At 44.6% G+C, this 20,225-nt stretch overlaps 5 protein-coding genes and 7 non-coding genes across 12 annotated transcripts; 5 read left to right on the forward strand and 7 right to left on the reverse strand.

Annotated features, from left to right (window-relative positions):
- Positions 1-214: 214 nt before the first annotated feature.
- Positions 215-1,092, reverse strand: BDW43DRAFT_311680 (alpha/beta fold hydrolase; the record flags this gene model as incomplete). The annotated part of the gene is made up of 2 exons (XM_032047232.1): positions 215-576; positions 663-1,092. 2 exons carry the CDS (start codon positions 1,090-1,092, stop codon positions 215-217), a joined length of 792 nt encoding a protein of 263 aa, XP_031899777.1.
- Positions 1,093-2,562: 1,470 nt separating this feature from the next.
- On the reverse strand, positions 2,563-3,876 carry BDW43DRAFT_99122 (uncharacterized protein). Its single transcript, XM_032050819.1, has one exon. The coding sequence runs from the start codon at positions 3,764-3,766 to the stop codon at positions 2,990-2,992; it is 777 nt and encodes a 258-aa protein (XP_031899778.1). The 5' UTR covers positions 3,767-3,876; the 3' UTR covers positions 2,563-2,989.
- Positions 3,877-4,184: 308 nt separating this feature from the next.
- On the reverse strand, positions 4,185-5,340 carry BDW43DRAFT_311682 (aldo/keto reductase family protein; the record flags this gene model as incomplete). Its single annotated transcript, XM_032047233.1, has 6 exons — positions 4,185-4,340; positions 4,398-4,767; positions 4,820-5,004; positions 5,065-5,122; positions 5,176-5,186; positions 5,269-5,340. 6 exons carry the CDS (start codon positions 5,338-5,340, stop codon positions 4,185-4,187), a joined length of 852 nt encoding a protein of 283 aa, XP_031899779.1.
- Positions 5,341-5,871: 531 nt separating this feature from the next.
- Positions 5,872-7,466, forward strand: BDW43DRAFT_278039 (putative translation factor pelota). The gene is made up of 3 exons (XM_032042120.1): positions 5,872-6,164; positions 6,223-6,711; positions 6,781-7,466. The coding sequence occupies exons 1-3, from the start codon at positions 6,087-6,089 to the stop codon at positions 7,438-7,440; spliced, it is 1,227 nt and encodes a 408-aa protein (XP_031899780.1). The 5' UTR covers positions 5,872-6,086; the 3' UTR covers positions 7,441-7,466.
- A 711-nt stretch (positions 7,467-8,177) lies between these two features.
- On the reverse strand, positions 8,178-8,271 carry BDW43DRAFT_t138. Its single transcript has one exon. It is a non-coding gene; the product is annotated as a tRNA-Tyr (tRNA).
- Positions 8,272-11,493: 3,222 nt separating this feature from the next.
- On the forward strand, positions 11,494-11,587 carry BDW43DRAFT_t132. Its single transcript has one exon. It is a non-coding gene; the product is annotated as a tRNA-Tyr (tRNA).
- Positions 11,588-11,679: 92 nt separating this feature from the next.
- BDW43DRAFT_t133 lies at positions 11,680-11,773 on the forward strand. Its single transcript has one exon. It is a non-coding gene; the product is annotated as a tRNA-Tyr (tRNA).
- A 665-nt stretch (positions 11,774-12,438) lies between these two features.
- BDW43DRAFT_t137 lies at positions 12,439-12,532 on the reverse strand. The gene has a single exon. It is a non-coding gene; the product is annotated as a tRNA-Tyr (tRNA).
- Positions 12,533-13,019: 487 nt separating this feature from the next.
- On the reverse strand, positions 13,020-13,596 carry BDW43DRAFT_278043 (uncharacterized protein). The gene is made up of 2 exons (XM_032042121.1): positions 13,521-13,596; positions 13,020-13,429 (listed from the first exon to the last, which is right to left on the reverse strand). Exons 1-2 carry the CDS (start codon positions 13,545-13,547, stop codon positions 13,250-13,252), a joined length of 207 nt encoding a protein of 68 aa, XP_031899781.1. The 5' UTR covers positions 13,548-13,596; the 3' UTR covers positions 13,020-13,249.
- Positions 13,597-18,164: 4,568 nt separating this feature from the next.
- Positions 18,165-18,258, forward strand: BDW43DRAFT_t134. The gene has a single exon. It is a non-coding gene; the product is annotated as a tRNA-Tyr (tRNA).
- Positions 18,259-19,559: 1,301 nt separating this feature from the next.
- BDW43DRAFT_t135 lies at positions 19,560-19,650 on the forward strand. Its single transcript has one exon. It is a non-coding gene; the product is annotated as a tRNA-Tyr (tRNA).
- A 400-nt stretch (positions 19,651-20,050) lies between these two features.
- Positions 20,051-20,141, reverse strand: BDW43DRAFT_t136. The gene has a single exon. It is a non-coding gene; the product is annotated as a tRNA-Tyr (tRNA).
- Positions 20,142-20,225: the final 84 nt, after the last annotated feature.

The raw sequence follows: 20,225 nt of genomic DNA on the forward strand, positions 1-20,225 counted from the left end.
AGCAATAGAACCTGCCGTATCGCAACAGTCAGCCTAAACGCCTGTCTCTAATCATTCCGACGCACCGATGATACGTCCCTCCAAATCTACAACACACTCGAGAGCAATCAACCAACATCTCAACAAAGAGCATACCAACCAACCACCATCCGAAGTATTCTAGATATTTCCGATTATCCAGAAAGTACCATACCGCCAAACTTCATATATACAATCACAACCCATCAACAAACCCTGCAACAGCCTCCCCCACCACCCCTGGGGCCTCAACACAATGCCAATGTCCAACCCCCTCCAACACCTCAAACTTCTTCTCCGTACTCGCCACTCCCTCGAAAATAACCCGACACCCCTCCAAAGGTGCTGACCGATCCTCCTCCCCAGCAAGCAACAAAAACGGCACCTTAACAGCCGAATAATCAATGACCGGCGCACTCGCAATAGCACCACACAGCGCCGCATAACCCTTCGGATCCTGCCCGATGATCAGCTCCCGGATAAATGCCTTCGCTAGCGACGAGCATCCCGAGCCGGTGGCCTGGTAGGGCACGGTATTGGCCATGGGTTCCATTCCCGCTTGGGTTTTTTTGTTAGTATATATATGCGCGATTTGGCTATTGGAAGGGGAGAGGGAGGGGAGGGGATGGGTAAGGGCTACGAACCTTCCAGAACGGTTTCAGCTCGCTTGGTCATTACAGATGTTAGGGTTGGGGTGGGGTGCGTTGGCCCGATTGTTACTACGGCATTTATGCGGTCTGTGTGTTGGGCTCCGAGGAGGGTGACGGCTAGTCCGCCCATTGAGTGGCCGATTGCCACTGCTTTGGGGATGTGGAGGGCGTCCAGGACGGCGATAGCATCTGCGGCTATGGAGGGGATTGAGACCGGGTGGCCGGTATAGGTGGCGCGGGCAGAGCCGTAGGTGTCGAGGGTGATGCAGCGGTGGTTGGGTAGGTAGGGGAGGATAGGGAAGTAGTAGTTCTGGGAGGAGCCGAGGCCGTGGATGAAGATGAGGGTTTGGGAGTTTGCGGGGGCGCCGTTGGGGTGGGTGTCGGCGTAGTGGAGTTGGTGGTTGTTTACGGTGAGGAAAGGCATCTTTGGGAGGTGATTGAGGAGTTAATTGAGGGAGGAGATGGTTCGGAGAGGAAAGGTATGAAGATAAAGATATCTTAAGATGTTTAACCGGATATCAGGGAAACTAAATGTAAACAATTGATTGATCGACGTCATATAGGCTGGAAGGGGATCTCGCCTGTCTACTTTTTTGTTCCGCTTGACTTTAATTTTTATTGATTTTCTCTCCTTGGGGTTCTACTTGTTTAGCTGGGCTCCGTCATGCCACGAGACCTTCATAAGGTACTGTTGTTTGGAGCTGTGTACTTCCGTCGGGATTGACGGAAGGCGGAGTAAATCCGCGCTTAGTTGATTACCCGACGACGACGTCCGCTCTCCGAGCGGCGCGGATCACATCACTTGTCGGATCGGATAAAGCCTATTACATGATTGTGCCTGCATGACAACAATCAGTAATACTGATACTTATGGCATCTGTTCCTTAGTCTTCCTGGGATACGATTGGGCCAGTAAACAAGGGTTTAAAAAAGTCCCTACTATATTGGGACGTTATGCTTGTTTCAGGAAGATGGTTGATACGGAAACCAGTGTGGTTTGATTTCTTGGGAAACTACAAATAGAGATACTCTGATACCTTGATGGTCACATAGAGAATGTTTCCGTCCATGTACTTTTTCATTGCTTTCCTTTTCGCTTATGACCGCCTATACATCTACGCGATACTCGCCTCCTCTATGAATTTTCAAAGCATGCCATGGCGAGAAACAGGGCGTGGGTAATGAAAAGTCTGATCCGAAGATGCAATAGACAGATCCTACTGTAATGCGCCCCTTATCGCTCAACGATCTATAAAGTCGAGGAACAGGTGCTCTATTAACTCACAAGCCGTCTTCTTTTCTTCTGGAAGCCAGGTGACAACAGCCCAACAAAGGACAAGGAGGCCTGTCTCCCAGCCTTCTCTGAAGATGGTATTGTATCTTCGAGTTTCCAGGCTAGTATCATATCACCAGGCAGGAATACACCTGTCGCATGAAACAAGTCAGCAAAATGCTGTACCCATCGCATATAAACTACATACCATCTTTATCGAAAAGGGGTCACCGAAAACTCTCGGGCATTCCTGCAGAGCTTGCCTGACTCATTTATAACAGCATTAGGTCACCATAGCATCGGATTTTGCAAGCAATTTCTCAGGGGGTGGACCTCCGAACAAGGCCCTACCCCACAACAGTCTTGAGTGATAACCAACCCCAGCATTGCTGAATGATTTTCCGGGTAGTATAAGATAAAAATGATAAAGATATAAGTAACTGCGGGCATTGAATCTCCATAAAGTAGCCAGCAGGTCGGAAATCCTCCATATGCCCGCGGGATTAGTTGAATAATCTGGGAAACCCTCAAATCATTCCAAAATTGCGAGCTCTACACACGTTTCGCTACCAAGATGCCAAGAGAATGAAACGTGAACATCGCTGATTTGTTTAGTACAGAACGACTGTATGTGGATCCCTGGTAGTGTCTGGCTGTACGGGTCTTGACAGTAGGGCTTCAAGTCACATAAGGAGCCATAGGTGGATTATCACAGGCTCTGTTGGTTACTCATAGAGTGCATGCCAGGCATATGGGCAGAGCTCTAGTTAGGTATTGCTAGCTTCAGGAGCACTCAGGTGGATCAAAGCATTGTGCCTGCATCACTCCAGGGCTGCTCTGGGTTACTCCACTCTTGCTCAGCTGCGTATTGACACTGCTCACTCGACACTCCTAGTCGCTCATGCAGCAATGAGCGGCGCTAAATCGGGCCGGATTCAGAAATGAAGAGTCCACAGGACTCCGTATAAAAATTGCTGTAGAAGAGGATAGAGTCCTTAGTATACTCATATAACGCATACAGCTGTGTGCAACAGATGAGCTTTTACGATCATCCTGCGTCTAGCTGGGCCAATTCCCGTTCAAATTCCTCGTCAGTGTCGAATTCACATCCAAATTCTTCCAGTAAGATAGCTGTATCATCTCGGAAGGATTCAGCCGCTGGTAGACCGGTTGGAGCCGATAGAGCTAATTGAGCTAGCTCGCATTCTTGCTTCTTTGCTTCTGGTTGCACCTGGGTAGTTACCTGTACGGTTGCAATTGTTTCAGCTCCCCCGATAATGTCCTCGTCATAAAAGATAGAGCAGTCGGAAAATTCGTCATCATCTTTCTTTCCACAAGCAACAATGTTCGATTCCAAAGCTCCATCCACATCCTCAATACTGATTTCAGGACTGAAAGCTTCAGTATCGCCTGATTCATCATTCTCCGAGCGCGATTCTTCACAGGTATCAGCTTCCGTGCTTATAGTGTCAGGCTCCGTGTCGTCAAATGTCGCCTCTTGCTCAGTAGGGGCTTGGGGTGGTTTCTTAAGAAAGTTGACAAGTGATGGCTGACTTGATGGGACTCTTGGTGCATTAATATCAGGTATTCCGAGTCGCCGTCGTTCTTCGCGAGCCTTCGCTTCTTTCTCAACCTTCTTTTTCTTGTTGGCGATGCGTTTCTTCTCCTTCTCCCGAAGCTTCTGAGCTTGGCGTTCTCGCTCTTCTTCTCGTTCTATGCGTGCGATCTGGGATGCTGTGAACTTGAGACGTTTGTTGCTGCGTTGATATCGGCGGCGGACGGTTCGCGATTTCTCTATGACGATACGCTTCGAGGGGTCTGGCATCTTGATTTAGGACGGAATTGGAGGCAAATTCTAAGAGTAATGTCCCTTGAGACTGGCAAAATATATACAGACATTGGAGTCGCTCATAGAGTACTGTGATAATAATGAAAGTAACGAAGACCTTTTGTTGTTCATGTTATTATTGCGGTCCATAAACGGAAGCGGTAGGCGTCTTGCGGGCGGCGTTAAGTTGTGCCGAGGCTGGCAGGATTACTTGAAATTTAGTTCAAATTCATGTACACTGACCTTTATACCATCCAAATGTGCTTAAATTAAGCCTTTTCGGTTGATTGGATTTTTGTAAGTAATGCTGATAATATTTAGATTGTCTATGCCATTGAATTCTAATCTGAATTTCCACCTTAGGCATCGGATTTTAGAAAACCCTATGCTCCATCACACTTATAGATATCACAGATTACAGGCGGGAGTCCCTGGCAGGATCCCAACAGACAGGTGCGTGTTGCCCTGTCTTCAAGCTGTTCATGTCCTCTTCCGACAATTCAAAGTCGAAGACCTGCGTGTTCTCGATAATACGAGAATCGGTCACGGACTTAGGAAGAGGGACATATCCCTGCAGACCAGGTTAATAATATCGCACGGTATTTTCCAACAGTATTAGTATACATACCTTCTGCAAGCTCCATCGGATCAGAATCTGAGCAGGAGTCTTGTTATGTTTCTTAACCAGGCTCTGCAAAACGGGCTCCTTCATCCGGGTAGCCTGCACCAAAGGCGAGTAGGCTTCAACGACAACGTTGCGCTTCTTTAACCAGTCGACAATGTCTTCTCTCGCACACCAGGGATGAATCTCGTACTGGCAAACTGAGATTTGACCCCCCACGCCGCTGTTGATGTATTCCTCTAGCTCATTGAGGTGGTGGATACCGTAGTTGGAAACTCCAATGGAACGGATCTTGTGGGCCTTCTGGGCTTCTACCAGAGCGCGCCATGCGCCCAGACGACCCTCTTTGCCTCCATACGGAGCGTGGAGTAGTACCCTTATCGATATCAGTTATCTGGTTTCCTTAGGGGATAGAGGGCAGTTATTACAAGTCGATGTAGCCAATTCCTGCTGCATCCGCAAGACTAGCTTCGATAGCCTCTTTTGCCTTTTCGTATGACATGTGCGTGACGGGAATCTTGGTTGTATAGAAGATCTTGGAACGGTCAATACCCGACTTCCGGATAGCCTCAACGCATTCGGCTTCGTTCGCATAGTACTTGGCGCTATCAACCTAGGCAGGTGTCGAATCAATACAATTCGTCAATCAAGCCAAAGCAGAATAACACCTTACATGGCGGTAGCCGGTTCCCAAGGCCTTCAGAGTCACCTTTTCTGTGATATCCGGCGGGCTACACAGTAGGTCAGTATTGATGACATGGGTACATAAGCTTTAAGGACATACGTCTGGTAAACCTAATCCGAGACATGGTTGTCAGAATCATCATATGTCAGGGTATTCTTCGCTCAAGGTCTATCCGCAGCAACGTTAACTTACACCAAAACCAACAACAGGGATCTCATATCCCGAGACCATCCTGTGGGTCGATTGTAGCGACAGTGGAGCCATGATGCCGGTGTGGCTGTGGTAATTTTGGTTTATAGGTGATTGAGGGCGACTTTTGTCTATCAGACGGTTCGGATGGGTAGAAGTAGGAGAGCAGACAACAAAGCCGGAGATATTCCCCCGGGGTCTCTCACTCAGGCTATTTATTTCACAGTGTTCCTCTTCCGGCTGGATCAGCGGTTCTGACGAGTGGAACATCAACGTGGGGCTGCTCCGAAATGGCAGACCGAATTCGGCTTTCGATAATTGTACTAGAGGGATGATATCACACCGAACGATAGGTGCTATACATCCACGGAAGTCATAAGCCTTAGCTAGTAATAATCCAGGGCCACTATCCACTCACCGTTATTAGAGTATACTTCGGAATGTGCATGTCGCCTTGTCTAAATTAGGGCTTATGGTTTTAACGTATCAATCTTATCGATAACGGAGCAAGATCAACGCTAGTTCGCTTTGGGAAGTGTCCCGCACTTTCCCAACCTGAGGCCATTCGCCAATGATGCGGAACACCATCTTCCGTCTTCTTTCAGCCAACGCTGACTGAAAATTAGTCTGAAGAAAAGTCTACTTCATATCTACGATCATACATACTAACGCCTTATATACCCTTTACATCTCTTGGAGGAAGACTTCTCCTGTAGAAAACAGAACAACCGCTCAGATTCTCGCCCCGCGATCAAACCACCTTCAAGTTTTGGTACAAACCCGCGCCTCCTCATATCTGCTGCAGCAACTCCCGGCGCAGAATGCGCTTGATTAAGAATAAGATCGAGCTTAATGGCTCGGGCACAGTCACCCTGTGTCCCGAAGAGCCCGAAGACATGGTAATCACCGAGACCTTATGCGATCGCATCTACCCTATGACTGAGCTCATTCCTTCAGTGGCATGCCTATAACCTAATTCGACCCGGTGACCTTCTCCGCGCCGGTGCCATTCGCCGCGTCACTACGACCCAAGATACCGGATCTACGTCCTCCGCCCGAGTCCACCTGACACTTGAGATCCGGGTCAAGTCTTTGGATTTCGATCCACAGCTTTCCCAACTGCATGTGGGAGGGCAGATTATAAATGAGACGCAACACACTAAGATTGGCCAGCACCATACGCTCGACCTGGAGTTGAACCGCAACTTCACCCTTGAAAAGGAAGTAGGTTCGGATGGTGAAGGTGTGGGATGGGATAGTATTGCAATTCAAATGCTCAAGGATGCGGTTGATGAGGGTGGTAAACGGAGGGCGGAGGCTGTAGCCGTTGTTATGCAGGAGGGTCTGGCTCATATATGCTTTATTGGGCAGTTCCAGACGATCTTGAAGCAGAAGGTCGAAATGTCGGTTCCGCGAAAACGACAGGGGGGCAACGATCACGATAAGGTTGGATTTGTTCTTTTTTTTTCCCGCGTATTGTCTGTTCTACAGTGGTAGACATGCTAACTGGGTTAGGGATTGTCCAAATTCTACCAAGTCACACTGGACACCCTTCTTCGGCAAATGGAATTCAACACCAGCTCTACCTCTCTCGCTAGCAATGAACCTGTGAGGCCAGTACTTCTTGCATCGCCGGGCTTTGTTGCCGCTGGGTTCCAAAAACACATTCAGTCCGTCGCAGCGACCAGCATTCCCGCCTTGAAGCGTCTACTTCCGAGCATAGTGGTGGTGCACTCCGCCTCCGGGTATTTACACTCCCTGTCGGAGGTGCTACAATCACCCTCGGTAAAAACGATCCTCGCCGACACCAAGTACGCCCGAGAAACCAAACTCATGGACGATTTCCTTGACCAGCTACGCAAGGAAACCAATAAGGCAACTTACGGGCCGCGCGAAGTCGAGTCAGCAGTTGATCAAGGCGCCGTGGGCCGCGGTGGTGGAGTGCTGATCATCTCTAATCGCCTATTTCGGTCTCAGGAAGTAGCAGAGCGTAAACGCTGGGTGTCACTGGTCGATCGCGTGCGGGATGTGGAAGGCGGAGAGGTTCGAGTGCTCAGTTCAGATCATGAAAGTGGAAGGAGGTTAGATGGATTGGGAGGCATTGCCGCTCTATTGACATTCCCCATTGTTGAGGAAGATTTCGACTCTGGTGAGGAGACAAATGACCAAAGTTAGGTTATAGTAGACTATGTAAAGGTACGTTTTGATGACCATAATTTCGACTCATCTAGCGTAGCCTTGTAGGAAACCCCTTCCTCGTTTTAAACTCTCTGATAACCCCTAAAATATACATATACGATAACACTGTCTCCGAGCCCTGCTTGTATTTCGAAAATCGAAATCGAGGTGCGCGGAGTATCCAATTGTTCTGTCACTCTCACAGTATGGCCTAGCCACTCAAGAAGACCAACCAATTAGCCCTGTGGTGCTTGCGCGGTAGCTTGCATTTGTGCTCTTCCATGAGAAAAGACCGCAGCGAGCAACATGCTCGATGAGCTCCTCAGAGCCCTCCGCAGCCAAAAGTCGACAACTATATCTACACTTGTGGCTACGTCCATGAATACAACAAAGTTGTCATTGTTTGCCAGAGTGCCAGATCAGTCGCAAAGTAACTGGGAAAGTACTTCTCGCCAGCTACATTTCGGCTTGCGGATATTCTGGAAAATAAAAAAAAATGCAGGTGAGGAACAGGAAAAAATAATAACATCAAAAAAGAAAAATACATAACAGCGGGTAACCCCTAAGATAAGGTTGCTGACTGGCATATACCGCACCCCCACGGTGCTAACCAAGATTTACCACATAGTTTTTTATATATATATATATATGTCTGGAAGAGAGGGGCGAAGAGTATATGGCAAACATGCAGCCTGCTGACAGGTTTAGGATGCACGCAAAAAAAGGTATCCCTTTCCCCCGAGCCGGAATCGAGCCAGCGACCTCTCGGTTACACGAAGTGTTACTTCCATTACAGCCGAGCGTCATATCCAACTAGACCATCAGGGGTTCAGAAGATGTATTTTGTGTAAGGAATTGAGTCTATGAAGGTAAAATAATCTTATTATCACTTTTCCAAGCCGATGGAGATGACCCATCATCCATTTCATGAACATATACGTTAAGTAGAGGGTGTGACGGCATGCGCAGCCCTACGAGGTCGATCACATAAGAGTGCTTTCTATATCTCTGCAGGCGCGTCTCGCGTCTTTGTGTTTCTTTCCCCAAGCTAGAATTCTAGATAGATGGCGCCAACAAAGATCATTTTGAGAGGCTGTCACAACTACTCTTCTCACTATCGAGTACAGTAGGTGATCACCTGACGATCGTTTTTTCTATACACCAGCTTTTAGGCATAGATTTCAAACCACTACAACTCTTTCATCATGAGCTCAATTGAAGCGACTTTAGGCTGTATCAACTTGTTGGAGCCAGGAGAGAAGATAAATTGCACTAAAATTGCTGAAAAGTTTGGTGTAAGCCGACCTACACTATCGAAACGGCACCGTGGCGTACAAGGGTCACAAGAAGACCAATATGAAAGTCAGCGAGTTCTCAACAACCAACAAGCCAAAGTGCTTATAATATGGATCGATAAGCTTACTGATTGTGGTCTTTATCCTACACATGAAATGCTGAGGAATTTCGCTAAAGAAATTACTGGAAATAAGCCTGGAAAACACTGGCCTAGCCGTTTTTTAAAGAAACATAATAATAATCTTATGTCAACAAAAGACCACTAAGTTAGTTATTTCAGAATTAGAAACGCCAGATTAGTCAGCCATCGCCATGACCATCTTTGACCTCACTTTTCCTATTTTGACTATTGATACAACTGCCAAATTGAGCAGTATTTAGTAGTGAGATAGAGGCAGAGATTCAGGAATTCAGACCCTCATGCATTGATTTCATTGGCCATAGAATTGCTAGTATATTCCGAATACAATAGATGTCGACGTCTTATTGCTCGCTATACAACTGGCATGGATGCCTCACGCAAGCGGGCTGATTCTGCATATAAATATGCCTTATACTTCGAGCTTATGGCAAGAAAGATAAAGGGATATGATGTGCAGCCAGGGAATATCTATAATATGGATGAGAAAGGCTTTCTTATTGGCGTACTCTCAAAAGGCAAAAGAATCTTTTCTAAACAATATGAGCAAGGAGGCCTCAAGCAACATCTACAAGAAATCAAGAATGGATTACTACAATTGCCTGTATCTATGCAGACAAGACCTCTCTTTCTCCTGGCTTAATATATCAAGCAGTATCAAGCAAGACACAAGATTCCTGGCTTCAAGACTTTAATTCTGCAGACCACCAGTGTTTCTTTACCTCTTCCTCTTCTGGATGGACCAATGATGAGCTAGGATATGCATGGCTTAAAGATATCTTTAACAGAGAGACTAAAGAGAAAGCGAGAACGCGTTGGCGTCTTTTAATTCTTGATGGACAATGGACATGGATCTCATATCACAATGAAGTTTATTGAGTTCCGTGATGCAAATAAGACCCTCTTGGCTACATATATTCTCCTCATTTTACGCATTTCCTGCAGCCGCTTGATGTTAGTATCTTTGGTCCTTTATCTCTTGCCTATAGTAATGAACTAGAGGCATTTCTTCATGACAGCCAGGGCATAAGCCATATCACAAAGCGGGATTTCTTTAGATTATTCTGGCCGAGATTTAAGGCCTTATCTATAAAAAATATAGAGAGTGCATGGAAATCTGTTGGTTTATGCCCTGGAACCCAGAACTTGTTTTAAGACGATTTACTAAAGAGGAAGATCGAAGTCTCTCTTCTAGTGAGTCATCACGCTCTATTCTACAGGCAGAAGACTGGAGAAGGATTGAAAGGCTTCTCAAGCAGGTTGTCTCTGACGTTTATGATCAAAATGCTAAAAAATTAGGCAGTACAATACATTATCTCTCTACAGAGAATATTCTGCTTAAGCTTCAGAATAAGGGCCTTGAGAATGCCTTACGGAATGAACAAAAGAAGCGCCAGCGAGGAAAACCACTACAGCTTCAATTGCAATCATCTGAGAATGGAAATGCAATATTCTATTCTCCTAAGAAAATACAGCAAGCTCGGGATCTTCAAGCAGCAAAAGAACAAGCAATACAGCTTGCTAAGACCACAAAAGAGGAAGAAAAGCTATGCCGGACGCAGGTTAGGGAATCAAAGCAACGCTTAATTGAAGAAAGAAAGGAAATCAGGGAATCTAATAGAGAACTATGTATCATGAAAGCAGAGCAAAAAAAGCTTCAAAAGGAGGAGGAGCGCCTAGCTAAAGAAGCTGATATCCAGCTTCAAAATGACTTTAAGCAGGTTAGAAAGGCAAGAATAAACTCCCTAAATCTCTTATAGCTGAGGATCATGAAGATACTGGTTATTTAACTGCTGCTGTTGTTGAAGACGCCCCTACAGTGCAAAATCGTCGAGGACGGCAGATTCGGCTACCAAAGCGCTTTCGGGATAATTAAAAGTAATATATAGCTTCTTATTAAGCTTAATTTATATAATCCAAAATTTTTCTATATAATTCGAATTGTCTGTGGCTCTATGGCTTCATTTGTAATATGGTTGCTGTGTGAGAAATCGTTCGTCAGGTGATCACCCACGGTATACGTACTTGGTAGGCTTGGCCATTTGGACTTGAGCTATTCATAGATTAGTTGTCGAACTTCTACCGGACCTCGGATTAGGTCACCTCACGGCGTTGCGACACCTCGTTACTGAATTCCAGTGGATTCTGGCATTCAGGTTTGACTCTCGCTACGCAAGTACAGCTACTGGTCGCAGAGCTCCAGCCCGAATACCCAGATGTACAGCAGGCTATCAGAAACAAGCCGATACAATGGCTTTCTTCTACACCTAGTAGAAATAGCTGCTCCTAGTACAGTATCAAGAGCGCCATATTATTCTCATTTAAAGTAATTACAATAAATTGATAAAGTATCCAGGATCAATCATGAACTGGAGTGAAATCACAGATAAGAGATTCGGGACTCCACAGGTGACTAGTTTTGCCATCTTATCGAAAGATCTAGTAAATGTTTTCTATTCTATCGGGGATTTAGAAGCGATGCACTTGGATTTCCGTGGTTCTAGGTCGCTGGTGTATGATAGGAATCATAGGATAGTACGTAGGCTCTGCTCGCTGTCCGGAACTCATATTTTGGTTTATATAGCCAAAATCATAAAATGTGTGACATCACCTAACCCCTGATGGTCTAGTTGGATATGACGCTCGGCTGTAATGGAAGTAATACTTCGTGTAACCGAGAGGTCGCTGGCTCGATTCCGGCTCGGGGGACAAGGTAACTTTTTTGAATATTCAGATATTTTGACAACTTTCAGTGTAATTATGTTGATTAGAACAAGAATACAGAAATGATTTCATCTTAACCCCTGATGGTCTAGTTGGATATGACGCTCGGCTGTAATGGAAGTAACACTTCGTGTAACCGAGAGGTCGCTGGCTCGATTCCGGCTCGGGGGACAGGAAATCTTTTTCTTTTTTATTTTTCACTCTCGATACCGAGAAAACATACTTTTTTTTTTGACTCCCTGGAGCGTTCATAACCCTGTCCTTCGTACACAAAATCGGACTCAGATATCAGGCATGGCCAGATAGTATAGTCGGTTTCGACTAAACTACTCGGCTTGGTTGCGAGGGATACGATGTTGCGTTCTATTCCTTATGTCTCCGTGTCGCTCCCGTTCCTTTCTGCCTACCTTGCTGTACCGCCCCTTTCACCGCTTTGTAAGTAGAACTTAGCAACATCCTGCTCCTGCAGCTTAAAGGAATCAACCTTTCTACACCATAATCAGAAGCACCCAACATACGATAGCTTGTTAATTCTTAGACAAGAAGACGAGAATCAATCTCTATTTACTATACTCCGTACATTGTTATCCCTCTACTATAATATCTTTGTCTAGGCTCATATCTATTGCTCAGATACGTAAGTCCAATCGATCCATCTACTTGGTTTTGTATGTTGGAGAGATCTGAGAATATATCACACATTACTCGTAAATTTTTATCTTCTATGATTGATACCCTGATTTGGAACATCTAAGTAAGGTAAGGAAGGGCTAGCTAGCTAGCCTATGAGGATTTGGGGCATAAAATTGAAAGACTAAAAAAAAAATGAATCTCTTTCCCCCGAGCCGGAATCGAGCCAGCGACCTCTCGGTTACACGAAGTGTTACTTCCATTACAGCCGAGCGTCATATCCAACTAGACCATCAGGGGTTTGGAGGTGCCTAGACTTATCTCTTCGCTTACTATAATCGACAACCTTATGCTTAACCTTATGCCATCTATGGCTTTTGACTGTTTCCAACTTCAAGCCATATCAATAGCTGTTCCTCTACCTGTTGAACCGCAGAATTCACTTAGCTTTAGTTCTATACTCCATGGTATATGGCCATAAGCCCCTGGTTCTACAAATATGCATTATAGATCTTTCAATACCCTCCACTCGAAGTCTAAGCGTCAATATAAAGAACTCTAACTAAATCAATAGTTGCTTAGGTAGTCTATCACGAAGAGACTAAGCTAAAGAGAGAAAAAGAAAAGAAAGTATGAAGCCATCATGTTGTATTGCCCTTATAGACAAAGGGTCACATGACTATCACTCACTTCACCGATTGTCTAAACCTCTATCCGTGATAGTTAACATCCTTTTTCTATTGCTACCTTACACCCTCTCATCGCCGAGGCCTTTGTTGGCTACCTCCATGCCCTCTGCACTATATTGACCAAAGTCCAAGACATTTTGGATCTCTATAGTTTATTATCCTTTGGTTTCTCCTTCCCCTCCCTTCTCCTTATTTCCTTCCCTCTAGTTCCAGGGGACTGGAAAAGCACTATGAGATTGTTCAATGTAGATGTCATAACTTCTCATCTTCAGTATTTTACGCATGACTTCTTTCTAACGTCCCATGTTGTCTCGTCACGTAGCATCGCCTAGGCATTTGTTTGCTTTTTTTCAGACACCCCCTCTAGAGCATCAACCAAACCATTCATTTTCATTACGGCTCTTTCGCCGGGATTCTTGTGCCAAATACAGTATTCAGCATTGACTCTTCGACCTTTAATCGGCACTACCAATCGACTAGCTGGATAGTGAGATAATGCACTGGTTGCGTACGTCTCAGAATTTGGTGTTCAGTAAGATGAAATTGCAGTTAGACTTGGTCCCCAACTTGAATTCCTAACTGAAATTGCCTAGATATAGTAAACTCAAAGCTACTACAGCTGACATGGTGCGCACCTTGCGTACCCTCTCCACCGATAACTTTCCTTGTTATACCTTCAGACAAGATACTCCGTAGAAACGCTATCTTTCTTTCACTACTAGCCTCTTCGGCTAGATTGCGATTTCGAAGCATAATGCTGAAGTAGTAGGTCCGGTGAATTGAATCAGGGGGGGTTCGAAGATTATTAAAGACGTGTTGAAGATCCCATGCCCAGGTTTTGATAGCTGGATTTGATGAGTTAATAAGCGTTTCAAAAGCTTCGGTTCCTCCAATGACCTCATTTAATGCAGATATATCATCTGTAAAACCTTGCCATATTGGTGGCACAAGATTTAAATGTAAACCAGCCCATGCCTGGTTTGCACCATTAGGAAGATACTCTGCCAGGTTTGGGTGTCATTGTTTGGAAGGCACAAGCCATCCACATTTCTTGAAAACTAAGGATATATAATCAGACCTTCCTCAAAAGCAATTTCCTACATAACACGGTGTTTTGCAAAAGTAATAAATACCGATTCTATATCATCAGCTGAATCCCGAACATGATAGTGTAGACTAGGATTTGCTCGTCTATGCCATTTATCATTGTGAATTGATATTCTCACCGTTTATACCTATGCTTGTCCCACATATAGTCAAAAGCGTTCTGGATTGCTTCTTCGGTAGAGGATATGCGTGTACGCACGAGTCACCTGGAATATCTATACTATTGCTCTGGATCAGACTGCAGAAATCTATTCAGTATATGTACATATCAATAAGAGTAAGACAGCAGATCACCTGCTTAGATCAAACGTCCCAGTCCCATAGATTGAGATTACCCTCTAGGATGGCCTTGAGGTTACACCCTGTACCGGTTCCCAGGAACCTGCCATGGCGGGATTGATTTTCATCCTAAACCTTGTTCGTTATAGTATCTAGGATACCTCTCGGTCGACAGGGCCAAGCCTTTCAAGAACAATAGGAATGCCCACTGCTTCTGTTCTCTGTATGTTTTCAGATTCCGAAGGAGGCTGTTGATGCGCAGGATCATCTTGATTCATGTTAAGTGACCCCCTCATTCCGTCGGGCTGGTACGTTCTTTATCACACCTTCCGTTTACTTCCTTCTAGTAGTCTTCTTTTCGATCTTTTGCCGTAGTGCCTCTCATTGGTCTTCTGAACTTGGACGGAGGTTTTCATCGAACGTTTGACGGAGTTTCCGACCCCTTTGTTCTCGAGATTTGACATCCTCCGCTCTTTCCAGGTTCGACGACTCCCTTGTTGTTTGCCTATCCATATACCAGTAGGGAACTTTTACCGAAAACCATAATACACAACATCGTTAATGGTCTCTGCATTTGGCTCAACCACCCAGTGCACATCCCAGAAGTCTTCCAGCAACCCGAGCATTATTGAGTGTCGAACGCGCTCTTCGTCACGGCTTTCGTACTGTTCATCATTGGGTAGGGAGTTTGGTGGATACCGATATCAAAATCCACAAGAAAGGGTACGAATCAGAGCAAAAGAGAGGAGTAGGCGCGAAATTCACGCGGAAATTCGTTCTGGAAGTCCTTAAGTGTAACTGTTGCCTCACTTAGCCAGCTGTGCGCCATTTTGCAGGTACATATAAGGGGCTTGCAACTTTAGCAGACGCAGAGTCGCTTTTTTTGAGGCCTGATAGGTAAATTCTTGTCCAGGCTGTTGATAAAGATTGATTACTAGAAAGTCACGGCCGGGGTAAGTAACATCGCAAAACAGATCGCTACATATGTTACATTATATAACGAAACTGGAAAGATTGGTTGCCCGTTGCCCGCTACGGAAGGAAAGGAATTATCTACATGAATGTGCGCAGGCAAAAGGTACAGGCAGAGCGCTAGGCCTATCTAAGTGCGTGGCCTGGGGTGCCTGAGCCAATACAATATACTTATACTCAACCCTTCACTCTTTATACGTTTTTGGAAAACTTGTTTTGAAACCTAGACGGCTACGAGCAAAGAGAACCATGCATACCAGGCAGAACAAAGAACAAAGAACAAAGCGCTGACGGTCCTAGCCCTAACCCAAAATTATCAGGTTCAAGAGAATTGAGGTGCTAGTGGATGCCATTGTCTTAATCTTCACCGGGTGTCGACACATAATCTGGGCTATAAAGAACCACCCGTCTACAATACAGATAAGGTACCCTGACTACTTAAAATCGTTCTAAATCCTTTTAAGTAAGCGCCAGAAGAATTGGTTACTGTGATAATTTTTTAAAAGGTAATCCCTTGGTCCTCCAGATGAAGAAGTAAAGTTAATTGTTTTTAGCGAGACCATATAAGACTCAGGTGAGGATCTGGGTGGCTTAGAGAGAGGTTAAAGAAGGAAGAGGAGGGCAAAGGAAACTTTGGAAATGCTATAAAGTCTTCCGAAGTTCAGTTAAGGTCTGTATATAGTAAGTCTAATACTAACAATGACATGAAATGAGCAATTGAACTGACTGTCTCATCTCATAGCTAGTAGAAAACCCACAAAACAGAGACACCGCCCATACACCAAAAGCTTACCCAAAGCTTACAGACCATCAGCACAGAGCTTGTATATTATACTAAGTACTAGAAGATCTGACGGGAGGTGATAATAGTGCTATTAGCTACCTAAGGGCTAGGATACGTTGGAAGGTTGTGGTGCATCCTTGTCTGATATTCAAAAGTTTGATGTGCCGCTGGTCTCATCTGTGCATTTTTCCACTCTTAGGTTCTTCTACCGCCACTGTCTTTGTGTGGTGTTGGTTATAGATCAGAAATGACCGGATTAAGCGTGCTGGTCTGCTATTTTCGAGTACTATGAGGAGTGTTTCTAGTTGAGTGTAGATTTTATACACGCTGGAAGTCACGCGGAGTACGATGACCCTGTGGCTATAAGTTATACCCGTTTATGTGATATTGATCAATGTTTTAGTGCCTCTTGCATTTGCAATAATTACTCTGCTAGTTGAGTCTACATAGTGGGAATCACATTATGTGCACCTCAAGTTTGTCATATATATAGCCAATTCTTGCCGCGTCGACTACGTTCTTGGTAAAATGCTACTAATCTGAAGAATTTATGTTACAACTGGCCGTTTAGGATCATGAGGGTCTGTCCTCTAAAAGGCAGATGAAAGGGGTGGGTGCAGAATGGAATACCAAAAGTGCCTTGTTCTCAAAAGAATACCACCTCGGGCTGGTTTGCACCAACAGTGATGGTCTCAGGAGCACCATACAGTTCTAACCTGTCAGCCTCGTACTTAACTGTGCTGCCTTCGTTGTATCCACAGCTTGATAATTCCACCAGTGACTTTATCCACGATCTGGCTATATACCTGGGTATCGCGGATGTCGCAACCGCAGCTATGAAATGATAAAGACACATAGGGCATCTGGTCAAGAAGACGGATATAGTCAACGACAGGAGGAGCCTCATTTGATAGTACTACTAACATACCCTCTTATATCCGCTAAATAACTGTTCTCCAGTGTGTACATCTCAATCATTTGAAAAAAGCGAGGTTTTGACTACAGGATCAAAAATACCTGCCTATAAATAAACTAAGGAACATAGTAGAGTCTTATCTTCTACCCAACATCAGGATAGTCATCCTGCTTTAGATGTTTTAATGCAGAATGGACAAGATCATACTAAAAAATCAGAAATGGGTTCATCAGGCTCCTTTACCATGCCTAAGGAGATGCCCTACTCAAACTAAGCCATGAGATCATCCCTTTATACACCATCCCAACCATAGGTCAGTGCTTGAGGACAAGCATAGCCGAAAAACTAGCAGTAGGATGGTGCTGTTCAGGCTTCAGTCGTTTGTTCAGTCCTTCCTCGTTAGCCAACGCAGTACTACATTTCCTCGTAATCAATATCATCCAGGTCATTCTAAACAGGGGTCACGCACCATAACGCTCTATCACCAGCATTGAGGGCTACTTTTATCATCCAACTCCTTCGGCTACTCCTGGATAAGATGCACCCAATCAATCCCAGGACACTACTCAGTCTCAACATAGTCCACTAGACCGCCGGCAGTTTGGAACGTTGCCTTACAGCCATAGCAGGGGAAGACGTGAACAGAGCAATAGTCCTGTTGTGGAGATATGAGTATTGATAATAACAGAGTAGCTACAAAATCCTCAACTAACGGGTATAGGCGCTGCCCCCGCCATCACTGCGAACTCAAAGCCCATATACACAAAGCAGATAATGTGCTTTTTACATTTGATCTTTTAACTCAAAATTCTTCCCTCTCTTCAGTCTTCATCACAATTGTCGCGGTATTTGTGTTCCGGACAAGAGAACTAGTGCTGTCTTTATGTGATTCCCTAACCTGAAAACTACCTTATGATCTGGGTAGATGTGGCGCACCTTTCTTGAGCTATGACTTTGATGACTTTTATCGACGAGGCAAGCAGTAAGAGAATATTTCGGAGTGTTGAGAAGAGAACAAGCACGACGGAGATCCAAAAATCAGCAAGGCGGGATCATTGAATGTAGCACCATCGAACATAGCGTGGTCTATTTGCTATACATATACAACATATGCCTGGACAGTAGTAACTTTCCAAAAATAAATTGCTTATGTAGCCAAATCTAGGAAGACCAGACGTCTCTAAACCCCTGATGGTCTAGTTGGATATGACGCTCGGCTGTAATGGAAGTAACACTTCGTGTAACCGAGAGGTCGCTGGCTCGATTCCGGCTCGGGGGAAAATTGACCCATTTTTTTATTCTTTTGAAGATACCATTACTTTTGGCCTGTATCTGGAGTATATATGAGTCGCCTTTTTACTTTACTTTCCCTGTTAGAGTGATGATTTTGTACACCTTGATAATATATATGAATTATATCTAAAGTGGCTGTGATGATCCTATACACGTTGGAAAATAATATCATTTATATCTAACGTGGCGATCTAACGAAACATCAAACATAGAGAAGGAAGAGAGAAAGAATTCTATTGTACAGAAACTGTGGGATCTTGTGTTGTAGGATCGGATCAACAGTGAATAGAGCAGACTTGGTGCCTCAGGCAGGGTTAGGCCTAGGCCCTAACAGTTAGGAAGACAGGGTGTTTCGTATAGAGATTTGTATCTATGATCTGACTGTAAGGGACTCAGCTGAATCAATAGTTGATTAGGTAGTCTACCACGAAGAGACTAAGCTAAAGAGAGGAAAAGAAAAGAAAACATGAAGCTATTGTGTTGTGTTGCCGTCATCAAGGGTCATATGACTACCGTTCATTCACTGATTGTGTTAATTGCAGCTCAGAGAGCCGCAGGTAGTAGGGGAATAGCGTGCTACGGCGCCGCAGGTGGCAGGAGCAGAGGGCTGGGTTTCTATTGAACGATCTACCAACAAGCTCATGGTAATATAGCTAAACAGCTCAACAAAAAGATACTGTTACAGGGAATAAGTATTAGATAAGAAGTTAAGAATGGAGAATCAGGGGCTCTTCTTAGTGTAAGCTAGTCAAGTTAACGTATAAATAACGTCCTCCCTATAAATCATCATGACTCTGTTCTCGTGAACGGCGCCATAATCAGGCTATGATATGCAGTAGCCGATTTCGTTATCGGTCCCTACATTATTCTAGTATCGAGACACCTTTCCTAGAGACAACGGGTCCGGCTGGGCTGATACCATTTATTTCAAACTATTACCACTGTCACGGATAGAGGTTCAGGCAACCAGTGAATGTGTGGTAGTCACGTGACCCTTGATGACGGCAACACAACACAATAGCTTCACGTTTTCTTTTCTTTTCCTCTCTTTAGCTTAGCCTCTTCGTGGTAGAACTACCTAATCAACTATTTGATTCAGCCAGAGTCCCTTACAACTACAATCCATCATATCATTATTTATAAACTTAATACGTGTTCAGTAGTCCTCTTTCCTGTCAACCAACATTGTTTGCCCCGCTTTCATTTCACAGGTTTGTTGATTGTTGTTCTCAAGATAGACTATGTGGGTTATATATCATAATAGAGAGAAACTAAATGTCTCAGTAGCCCCTGATGGTCTAGTTGGATATGACGCTCGGCTGTAATGGAGAAGTCTCATGTAACCGAGAGGTCGCTGGCTCGATTCCGGCTCGGGGGAGCGAGATTACTTTTTTCTTTTTGTTTCCTGGTTTACCCCACAGTGCTAATTCCAACCCCGTCAGAGTGCCTGTTTTCTCATCTACCTATCCTAATGGAAGGAAGAGTCACTGCTAGAATTCAAAGCCAATTGAATTTTGATACGTATTTTGGCCTTACCGTAATGCTTCCTGCTAGATCATTCTCTATATATCCTTCGGTTGTCTACTATCGTACCGTATGTCAACTAAAGTTGTAAGTCGGGCTGACTGATGAAACAGTAGCTGGAGGGGTCTTCGGCTGAAATATGGATGCCATTGCGATGAGATAGATATCTGAGAACAGAAGAGGAAATTTCTAAAACGAACAGCGATTTTCTAACTAGATAGAGGGTTAACAAAAACCTAAAAATAAATCACTTCTCCCCCGAGCCGGAATCGAGCCAGCGACCTCTCGGTTACATGAGACTTCTCCATTACAGCCGAGCGTCATATCCAACTAGACCATCAGGGGTTTAAGAGATGTCAGTTGGATACAACTAAAGTATATAAAATAAAATAACCGGCGCAGAATCAACTCTCATTCTGCCCTTTTTTT

This window comes from Aspergillus alliaceus, assembly GCF_009176365.1.
Source record: "Aspergillus alliaceus strain CBS 536.65 unplaced genomic scaffold BDW43scaffold_25, whole genome shotgun sequence".
Lineage (NCBI taxonomy): Eukaryota > Fungi > Ascomycota > Eurotiomycetes > Eurotiales > Aspergillaceae > Aspergillus > Aspergillus alliaceus.